Genomic DNA, 12,071 nt, shown 5'->3' on the forward strand with positions numbered 1-12,071 from the left:
AAACTTTGTTTTGGAGAAAATATAGGTCAGTAGGTTTTAATTAATGTTTATTAACTTTAATATGTTAGTTGTTTAGCTTAAAAATTATAACAGAAAGTAATCCTTTAACTACTGACTTTAAAATGCATTAGGGATCTTGGAGGTAGAGGGTGTACCGCTCACTTTTTGGCCTCCCAGGACAGACTTGTAATACCAGCGCTATGGAAGTCCCATAGAAAAAAGGGTTTACGAAGTTTACGTAAATCGTTTTGCGGTAAGGCCAAAGAAGTGTGCGGTGCCCCTAAACCTGCAAGACTCGTAATAGCAGTGGTAGTGAAAAAGCAGCGTTAAGACCTGTTAACGCTGCTTTATCCGCCTAACGCACAACTCGTAATCTAGCCGAAAGCTAGCAACATCTATTTTTTTTAAAAAAATAACTGCACTAGGCAGTATTTTGTGGTTAAAGTTGGTGGTAGTGGAGTGTTGGCACTGAAAAGAGCATTTACATTGCGGTCAATGGGAACTGTGTGTTTCCAGTAAATATATATGTATATGCTCATATACGTACACTATTATTATTCTTTATTTAGAAAGCACCAACAGGTTCCGCAGCACTGTCCATGGGTACAAAAAAGTACAACGGTGAAACAATACAATAAAAGACAAAATTTTACAGACAAATACAGGGGGAATGGAGGGCCCTGTTCCCGTGGGAACTTACAATCTAGATACATGTTTATGTGTTAATATGTGCTGCCATGACTGTGTGACTTACCCCTTTCTCTGGTGCTGAAGTTCTGATGCCTTCTGTGAGGAGCCTATGGAAGCGCGCTCTTGTGAGCACAATGCTTCTTAGCAATGCATTGCGATAAACTTGTAATACCAGTGCACATTATCGTGCGCTGGTATTACAAATTGGATAAAGCTAATATTGCTTGCATACAAGCGATATTTAGCGCTCCACTTGTAATCTGACCCTATGAGGCCTATTTATGAAATGTCTGTTGGACCTGATCCGACAGTGCGGATCAGGTCCGACAGACATCGCTGAATGCGGAGAGCAACGCCGCCCCCTGCAGACTCACGGCCAATCGGCCGCCAGCAGTGGTGTGTCAATCAACCCGATTGTTGCGGGCAGGGTTATGGAGCAGCGGTCTTTAGACCGCTGCTTCATAACTGGTGTTTCTGGCGAGCCTGGAGGCTCCGGGCCCTCAAGCTCCGTACATGACTTGATAGATAGGCCCCCAGGTGTGATGCATTTCTAGTGTGTTAGGAAAATTGCTGTAGTATAAGGCAATTAGAATCATTTGCAATATGAAATGTGGTTAACGTTATGCCAAGTAAAATATCTTATCCTAAAATACTATTATGCCAGTCCCAGGGCCATTATTTTGTAGAAATAGAATAATTATAAATCACATTTGCCAAACAATGGGGAACAAAAAAGTATTTAGATTATAATGCAGTTATAGTCCTGTGTGAGGAAGATGTGTGAAGTAATGTATTTCTTATAGATGCAGCAGGTTTTGGAGTAATCGCAATATAATCCCATCAGGGCTTTCGTGTAAAATGGCCATGGTCTGGTTTTGCGTTAATCACTCTGGTTATCATCTGTCAGAGCTACGATTACGGCCATAAGGGCTGAAACGCGTAAGCAACGGTTCATGGGGTGCAACCCTATGGCACAGTTTGTCACACATCTACCGCTTTGTTAAAGGATCCAATTGCCTAAATAAAGTGAATTTCTTTTAAGTGCATACGAGTCTCCGGTGCTGCTTACTACCACTTATCCAGTATCATCTGTCAGACCCTTGTCAGTCTGCCAATTGTTTAATTGGTGGCCCTGTGTTTTGTGTAACCCCTTTCTATGTAGAAATCTCATATGTAAATGTTACGACATATAATAGGATAATTGTATAATTGTTATTGGCCACCTCTAATATGTATAACTGTAATAATGAAACTGAAACGTAATATATATATTTTTAGAACCAAGAAATACCCTTTAACACAAGATACAGCTTAATTGGATGTGATTGATTGGTGATATGGTTGAGTACTCTGTTATTATGCCAGAAAAACATCTTGCACCTGTGGCATTATGGATAGAAATTTACAAAACAAATTTCTATTCCTGTTCAGCCGAAGGCATTTTAAAGCTGCAATTGCAACTTCTTAAATGGAGCCTAGAGCATGCAGTTTTAAACAATTTTCCAATGTACGCCTAATATCTAATTGGTTTTGTTCCCTTAGTATCCTTTGTTGAAAAGCGTACCTTGGTAGGCTCAGGAACAGCAATGTACTTGTGGAAGCTAGCTGCTGATTGGTGGCTGCAAATAAACCACACTTACCCAGTATGTTCAGCTATCTTCCAGTAGTGCATTGCTGCTCCTTCATTAAAGAAAATGAAGCACATTTGATCATAGCAGTAAATTAAAAAGTTATTTAAAATCAATCATGGAAGAAAAATGTTCGGTTTAATTTTCCTTTAACCCTTGGTGCTACATATGTGAATATAATTAAGTATGGCTATCTGGGTATGTATGTATGTGTGTTGGCGCTCTACAAATAACCGATAATAATTATATATATATATATATATATATACATATATATTCTCTTGGGCATTGGTAACATTGTATATGAGTTATTCTGGGGGAAAAGCGAGCAGGGATTCTTGCCTAGATGTGCTAATTTCCTATGCAAATATTTACATTGATTTAATTTTTTTTTATTTTTTGGAGAATTTTAATTTCAGTTTTTTATCTCCCCCCATAATTTTAATGAATTTTGGTTTAACCTTGAAAATAGCTTTATCAATGCAGCAACCAGAAATCTATCTCCTACTGATGAGTTCCAAATAGAACGAAACAGGCTGTCTAGGAGTGATTTCTGATTTGCTGCTATAATCCTGTTAAAAGGATAGCTGTGTTAAAACAGTATTTTTGAAGCAAAAAAACTGAGAATTTGCATATCTAATTTGCATATCTTACCCAGAATTCTATTGGGCATTGGTAACATTGTATATGAGTTATTTCTGGGGAAAAAGCGAGCGGGGATTCTTGCCTAGATGTGCTAATTTCCTATGCAAATATTTACATTGAGATATATATATATATATATATATATATATATATATATATATATATATATATACATATACACAAACACACTGTATATACAACAGAAGTGAGTACATCCCTGTGTAGCATCACTAAAATTTCAAATGATTCAAAATTGCATCATAATTTCTAAGTTGACAAGAAAAATATTTCCTCTTATTAACAATCAAAAATAAATACTTTAGAAATACTATATTGTAAATACAGGCCCCAAAGTAGAAACTATGTGCGTGTGTATGTATATATATATATATATATATATATATATATATATATATTTATTGCAGGTTCGATCCCGGCAAGGTCCACTCAGCCTTTCATCCTTCCGAGGTCGGTAAAATGAGTACCATTAAGTTGGGTAATAATAATACCAGTTATCAGTGCCGCAAGTCGATTAAGTTTGTGCGCTATACAAGTATCCAATTTATTATTAATATATATAGTGTTTTGGGGTTTTATAGCTAGACGTTTATGACTTACATTTAAAAAGATGATAATAATAATAATAATATGTGTGCATGTAATATTGATGTACATATTGTTACGGTTTTATTAAAAATGATTGGGCACTTAAGTTTACTGTGAATAACAGAGCAATAGCACACACATATTTTGCTTTCTTCACTGTTTGATGGTGTTGACCTTTGCTAGAAAATAGCATGCATGAAAAGGGTTATTGTTTAGATGTAAAAGGGTTGGAGTACTAGGTATGCGCCTATACCAGTTATGCACCTATACCAGAGCTCATGCATGAATCACCTATCTAAAGCACCATTACAAATATTCTTTCCTTATACCTTTTACAGAGGAAGAAGAAGAGGGAGTAATGGAATCAATAGACGCCTTCTTTTTAGAGGAGCACTTGGGACCTCCCAAAAGAAAAAAATCCAAAAAATCAAAGGAGAACAAAACATCTAACACAAAACGAAGAAAAAAAGAGGTAAGAAGAAGCTAAAACAAAATGCAATTGTCTGATGTGGGAGTTTATTTTTTTCATCATCTTGAAAGTATACTGCGTAGGTTTATATTCTTGCATGAGCACTTGACTACCTTGAAATGAAGAGTTTTAATTTATTTTGCTGCTTTGTGTCTGATGGGTGCTTCAGTATTCTGGCTTTTTGTGATGGTAATTATCTACTAATGGGATTATATTTATATATAGATAATAGTTATATAAAGAGCTCCCAACTGTCTGGCATATTGTGTGATTGTCATGGTTTTAGAGCTCTGCCCCAACTCTGCCCACTGGTAGCTAGCTAAATACATTATGGTGAAGCAATGACAAGAGACATTTTGTATAGCTACCAATCACCGGGTAGTGCACAATAGTCCAGTGTTACTCCTGAGCCGACCTAGGTTTGCATTCCAACAACAAATACCAAGAGAACATTGAGAGAAATTAAAGGGACAGGAAACACCAAATTTTTCTTTCATGATTTGGATAGAACATACCATTTTAAACAACTTTCCAATTTACTTCTATTATCAAAATTTTCTTAATTCTCTTGTTATTCCTTTGCTGAAGGAACATTGGCAGCCAATCACAAGAGACAAATGTGTGCAGGTACCCACCAACAGCTAGCTCCCACTAGTGTAGGATATGTGCATATTCTTTTTCAACAAGGGATACCAAGGGAACAAAGCACTATTTAAAATCTAAGTGAATTTAAGTGTCTTAAAATGACATGATCTATCCCTTTAACAGGAAAGTCTAAATGAACCATGAAACTTTAATTTTGACCTTCATGTCCCTTTAATGTTTCTATTTTTTTGCCTTTTATAAAAATAGCAGTAGGCCCAAATGTGCATGGCAGGGTAACTAGAAGTTGCTCATTTAGATTATAAGTGGATAGGGATGCAAGGTTTCCAGTATTCAACCGTACAGTCCAGTATTTCAGCAGGCTGTCCAATAAAAAATATACAAAATTACTGGACACTGAAATGTCCAGTTTTTAAAGTTCCCTAAATGTCAACTAAATTTAAAAGGTCTTCTATGTCCCTACACTTTACAAATATGGCATAGAAAAATGTGACATTGCTTATGCACTACTCTGTATGTTACTGAAAGCCAAGGAGAGCTAGAAAAATCACTGCTCGGTTTGTGTTATATGTAGTTATATTTTGTTCCTGGGGTAAAATCTTTACTCTGTTTTTGTACTGTCAACCATGGTCTTTGTGTTCCATTGGCAGTTAAGTGGCATCAAATCACTGCTACACGTGTGTGTTAATGGTAACGAAATTGGTAAAAAATTTACTAGCAACCAAGGGGATAAAATCACTGCTCATTTGTGAAAAAGTTATATGATTATCTCAAGGGTGAAGTCTAATGTATATAGATTTTGTGCAACTCCACCAACTATCTGTGCCCAGTCATCTACAAGACAACCAGTAATTTTGTGGAGATCATCTGCCAACCCTGTGAGTGGGGCATAGTTCTAACATTGTTGTGCTCCTCTTGTAATCTAGGCTTTAATGTTTAAGTGCCACTGGGTGAAATACATTCCTCACATGTGTGATACACTTATTGGGGCTGAATTATCAAGCTCCTGTTTCCGCGCAAGCCTTTAGGCTCGCCGGAAACAGCAGTTATGAAGCAGCGTTCTAAAGACAGCTGCTCCATAACTTGTCAGCCTTCTCTGAGGCTGTGGACATCAATCCGCCCGATCCTATACGATCGGGCTGATTGACACCCCCTGCTCACAAGAACTGCTTCTGCAATGATAAATGCCGACAGCTTATGCTGTCGGCATTCATCGATGTCTGTCGGACATGATCCGCTGAGCGGATCATGTCGGACAAACCAATGATAAATCTGCCCCAGTGTGTCATGTATGACTGTTTTTCTATTTGATTCACCTTTGTACTGTAATTATGATTGCTGCAATGGTCATGGACTGAATAAGCAGGGTCCTGTAGGTCACTTCATTAAGAACAGATTGAAGGTATAAATGGAGAGTTACAATAAGGCATAGATCTATGTTTTTCCATTTTTTTTTACAGATGGATGTACTTTATGATAGACAAATTATTACCTTTTACAGACTAGGGGTCCAATTTACAGAAGTGCGAGCGGATATGATACGATGTAGTGGATGCTGTCGGCATTTATCGATGTGCGACGGACATGATACGCTACATTGTATCATGTCCGCTCGCACTTTCATAAATCGGCCAAATTGACAACATTGGAGGGGGAAATACACTTTTTCATCTCCCATTATGGCATAGTGTATAACTCATGGGCCTGTGCATTTCACATGGCACACATAGTACATGTTAAGCAAAGAAACATTGCTTGAAAGCCCTGCTGCTATTTTTTGGGGAAAAAGTGCAATCATTTAGGGGGGATAAAACTGACTTGTCTAGGTAGTGTTATGCATTGGGGTCTATCTGAATCATCAACATAAATGTTACATTGAATTACATACCTCCTAAAATTGTCTAAAGGCTTTCTTTAGTTGGGAGGAGAGGGGTACCTGTGGTCAGTGGCTACATATGTTTGTTGCAGCGGTAGCGACAGGGCTTCTGGTGTGTTGTGAGCAAGGTGGGTCCTTCGTTGTGGGTGTAGCTGATTAGAGTCAAGGTTTTCCTAGGTTGGAGCTGAGTCAGTCCCTAGAAGCCGGGACAGTTACCCTAACGGTGGAACTTTAAGAGGAAGAGCGGGCATACCTCTTAACCAATGACAATCCCAAAGATATAGTGGTTGGGAAGTCTGTATTAGTCTGAGATAAAGTGACTTTTGAAAAAGTCTCAGTGATATGTGAAAGACAGCAACTGACACAAGGGTTCCTGCCACCTTGTAATGTTCCAGTGTTCGTTAAAAGTCGACTAATTGATGTCCGGACTGACTACGATTCACGGTTCCAGTTTCGCCTTGATACTTTTCCAATATCCAGTCAGCTGACAAATGAGAGCGTCAGCCTGCCGGTTTGCACTCCGCTCACCCCGGGTGCCATCACAAATTGTGAGTTTTATTTCATTGTATATTATCTATGTCCAATATGGAGTTCACTATGAGGCACCCCTTTTCTTTCTAATTTACACATTTTCTAATGTTTTCTTAGCATGCTCTCTGTTTCACATTGCTGTTGGGCGACTTTATGCCACTCCTGGCAAAAAAAATTCAAGCATCTCGACTTTGTTTAATGGCTTGTGACCATCCACATCCCTCTTGCTCACATTACAGAGGTTTTCAATGGAGTTCAGGTCTGAAGATTGGCCTGGCCATAACAGGCCCCATCCACACCTTGACTGATCTGGCTGTGTGACATGGAGCATTGTCCTGTGAATAAAACCATTCTAGGAGTTGCGGAACATTGTCAGAGCAGAAGGAAGTACGTTTTTTCCCAAGATAACCATGTACGCAGCTTGAGTCATGCATCCCTTTTAAAGAAAAATCTGTACTGTGTTGTTTAAAAATGTACATTAAGTTGTAAATTCTCTAAAGGACAATATTTTTATCAGGCAAATGTTGTCAGTAGTTCATAAAACAAAACAAACAATCTGGAGTCAGGCTGTGAAAGCTGGTGTATGATATACACCTCTACACTGCCAACTCCTATAGCAGGCGCTCAAGTAACACACCAATAAGTAAATGAGTCAACTGACCAAATGGTTAATATGCAAACTGTAAACAAATATAAATACAATTACTTAACAATATGGATATATAAATGGTATAACCATGATCTGTGATTCCCCAAGGGGAAAGTACCAGAACAATAAAAATCCTCCGGGAAATTCACAGTCTTTTAGACACAGTCCTGATGTTAGATGGGAATCCTCAGGGGACAAGGGATGATATAGGCAGCACTCTGACTTCACCAAACACGATGATAGAACTCTGCAGCAAAAATACAATAGAGACAGAGGCGCCACGTGTGTGGATCAATCTTTCACAAAGATAATCTAGTGACAAGGAGATGCAGGGTACTCACAAGTGGATACAGGCAGAATCTTCCAACGACCAGGATCCACCGGAATGCAGGAACACTGGAACCACAGATCAACTGTGAATGGATGTAGGGAATAGGGCAATAAAGCCCTTTGGTAGCTTGTGGGAGTATCAAACACACCGTCTGCCAGGAGTATAACTATAAAATAAATTTATTAAAAGGTATAAAACAATACTAAAAAGTAAAAACAACTCCAGCTAGGTGTATACAATCTCCACAGTGAGATAGACAAATGCGTTGTGTTTCTCGGGAGAACCCGATTCCTCAGGCATATCATATTGTGGTTCCAGTGTTCAGATCTGTGGTTCCAGTGTTCCTGCATTCCCGGTGGATTCTGGTCGTTGGAATATTCTGCCTGTATCCAGCCAGCTGGTTTGCTGCAAAAAAACAGCCTGCTCCTACTGGCACAAGAGAGTGCCATTCCACTTGTGAGTACCCTGCATCTCCTTGTCACTAGATTATCTTTGTGAAAGATTGATCCACACAGGTGGCGCCTCTGTCTCTATTGTGTTTTTGCTATAGAACAAAACAAAGATGTTAATTTTACTTTAACACATACCTATAAATAGTAAAACAAGAGATAATTTTGCAATGGTCTCTTAATCCACCCCCCCCGCCAAAGCTGTGTGTATATATATATATATATATATATATATATATATATACAGGGAGTGCAGAATTATTAGGCAAATGAGTATTTTGACCACGTCATCCTCTTTATGCATGTTGTCTTACTCCAAGCTGTATAGGCTCGAAAGCCTACTACCAATTAAGCATATTAGGTGATGTGCATCTCTGTAATGAGAAGGGGTGTGGTCTAATGACATCAACACCCTATATCAGGTGTGCATAATTATTAGGCAACTTCCTTTCCTTTGGAAAAATGGGTCAAAAGAAGGACTTGACAGGCTCAGAAAAGTCAAAAATAGTGAGATATCTTGCAGAGGGATGCAGCACTCTTAAAATTGCAAAGCTTCTGAAGCGTGATCATCGAACAATCAAGCGTTTCATTCAAAATAGTCAACAGGGTCGCAAGAAGCGTGTGGAAAAACCAAGGCGCAAAATAACTGCCCATGAACTGAGAAAAGTCAAGCGTGCAGCTGCCAAGATGCCACTTGCCACCAGTTTGGCCATATTTCAGAGCTGCAACATCACTGGAGTGCCCAAAAGCACAAGGTGTGCAATACTCAGAGACATGGCCAAGGTAAGAAAGGCTGAAAGACGACCACCACTGAACAAGACACACAAACTGAAACGTCAAGACTGGGCCAAGAAATATCTCAAGACTGATTTTTCTAAGGTTTTATGGACTGATGAAATGAGAGTGAGTCTTGATGGGCCAGATGGATGGGCCCGTGGCTGGATTGGTAAAGGGCAGAGAGCTCCGGTCCGACTCAGACGCCAGCAAGGTGGAGGTGGAGTACTGGTTTGGGCTGGTATCATCAAAGATGAGCTTGTGGGGCCTTTTCGGGTTGAGGATGGAGACAAGCTGAACTCCCAGTCCTACTGCCAGTTTCTGGAAGACACCTTCTTCAAGCAGTGGTACAGGAAGAAGTCTGCATCCTTCAAGAAAAACATGATTTTCATGCAGGACAATGCTCCATCACACGCGTCCAAGTACTCCACAGCGTGGCTGGCAAGAAAGGGTATAAAAGAAGAAAATCTAATGACATGGCCTCCTTGTTCACCTGATCTGAACCCCATTGAGAACCTGTGGTCCATCATCAAATGTGAGATTTACAAGGAGGGAAAACAGTACACCTCTCTGAACAGTGTCTGGGAGGCTGTGGTTGCTGCTGCACGCAATGTTGATGGTGAACAGATCAAAACACTGACAGAATCCATGGAGGGCAGGCTTTTGAATGTCCTTGCAAAGAAAGGTGGCTATATTGGTCACTGATTTGTTTTTGTTTTGTTTTTGAATGTCAGAAATGTATATTTGTGAATGTTGAGATGTTATATTGGTTTCACTGGTAAAAATAAATAATTGAAATGGGTATATATTTGTTTTTTGTTAAGTTGCCTAATAATTATGCACAGTAATAGTCACCTGCACACACAGATATCCCCCTAAAATAGCTATAACTAAAAACAAACTAAAAACTACTTCCAAAACTATTCAGCTTTGATATTAATGAGTTATTTGGGTTCATTGAGAACATGGTTGTTGTTCAATAATAAAATTAATCCTCAAAAATACAACTTGCCTAATAATTCTGCACTCCCTGTATGTATATATATATATATATATATATATATATATATATAGTGTTCTTCCTAGGGCCCTTTTGCGGGTGCACCATCCGGCTGATTTTACTGATCACCTGGCTAAAATTTAAGCCAACATTAATAAATATTAAATGTTTTCAATATTTGTTTCTCAAACTATCATTTAATCAATTTATGTTTAATTGTGCAATTAATTTGTGCATTGGATAGCTTAAGTAATTACAGAAAATTGTATACTGTTTCACAGTATTACACTGCCCCCACCCACCCGGCTACTTTATAATGCCACCCAGCTGGAATAATTTTTTGTGGACTACACTGTATATGTATGTATATATATATATATATATATATATATATATATATATATATATATAAAAAAACATATATATATATACACACACACACACACCAGAAGTGAGTACCCCAATGCAATATCACTTAAATATCAAATTATTCAAAATTGTATGACCTCTCAGTAATTGCATTTTTACGAAGTTGATTTTACCTAAGGGCAAATATCCTACTGTTCATCTTAGAAGTAATGTAACAGTAACTCAAATAACCACTTGTTACAACCAAGGTATGCAGCATACCATCTCTGAACACACAACACGTTGAACCTTGAAGCAGATGGGCTACAGCAGCAGAAGACCACACCGTGTGCCACTCCTGTCAGCTAAGAACAAAATGAGACTACAATTCGTACTGGTTCACCAAAAATGGACAATAGAAGATTGGAAAAACGTTGCCTGGTCTGATGAATCTCGATTTCAGCTGTGACATTGAGATGGTAGGGTCAGAATTTGGCGTAAACAACATGAAAGCATGGATCCATCCTGACTTTTATCAACGGTTCAGGCTGGTGGTGGTGGTGTAATGGTGTGGGGGATATTTTCTTGGCACACTTTGGGCCCCTTAGTACCAATTGAGCATTGTTTAAATGCCACAGCCTACCTGAGTATTATTGCTGACCATGTCCATCCTTTTATAACTACAGTGTACCATATTTTGATGGCTACTTCCAGCAGGATAATGCACCATGTCAGAAAGCTCAAATCATCTCAAACTGGTTTCTTGAACATGACGATGAGTTCACTGTACTCCAATGGCCTCCAAAGTCACCAGATCTCAATCGAATAGAGCACCTTTGTGATGTGGCGGAACGGGAGATTTGCATCATGGATGTGCAGCCGACAAATCTGCAGCAACTGCGTGATGCTATCATGTCAATATGGACCAAAATATCTGAGGAATGTTTCCAACACCTTGTTGAATCTATGCCACAAATAATTAAGGCAGTTCTGAAGGCAAAAGGGAGTCCAACCCGGTAATAAACCTAATAAACCTAATAAAGTGGCCAGTGAGTGTGTATATCTGTCTGTCTATCTATATATATATATAAATATATATATATATATATATACAGTATATACACACACATACAGTATATATACTGTATATGTGTGTGTATATATATATATATATATATATATATAATATTCCCCCCCGCATGTCAGTAGTTTCCAAACCTACATTCATCTCTTTCTCCTTCTTATGTTTTGAGTATTTACATGATTCTTATTGCTGCCTATCTTTGTGTTTACACAAAATGTCTAATATGTTAACTTAACTTTGCTATTTTTGTATGTTTTAGCTTAGCTTGTTTTCAATATATAGGAATGCATTTTTAAATTCCATTTACTCTCGGATGTCTGCATTTCATCTGCAGAGCAATCATCACCTCTGATCTATTATAGCCTGTAAATCTTATACTATTACTGCA

The 12,071-nt window shown here is 38.4% G+C and overlaps 1 protein-coding gene across 1 annotated transcript in view; it reads left to right on the plus strand.

The window, feature by feature from the left end:
• The window catches only part of CHD5 (chromodomain helicase DNA binding protein 5), a 584,561-nt gene that overhangs the window by 74,049 nt on the left and 498,441 nt on the right, over positions 1-12,071 (plus strand). The window contains exon 2 of the mRNA XM_053690398.1: positions 3,908-4,041. Within this exon, the coding sequence (XP_053546373.1) occupies positions 3,908-4,041 (134 nt within the window). The remainder of the gene's footprint in view (positions 1-3,907; positions 4,042-12,071) is intronic.

The sequence above is a fragment of the Bombina bombina genome, chromosome 8 (genome assembly GCF_027579735.1).
Source record: "Bombina bombina isolate aBomBom1 chromosome 8, aBomBom1.pri, whole genome shotgun sequence".
Taxonomy (NCBI): domain Eukaryota; kingdom Metazoa; phylum Chordata; class Amphibia; order Anura; family Bombinatoridae; genus Bombina; species Bombina bombina.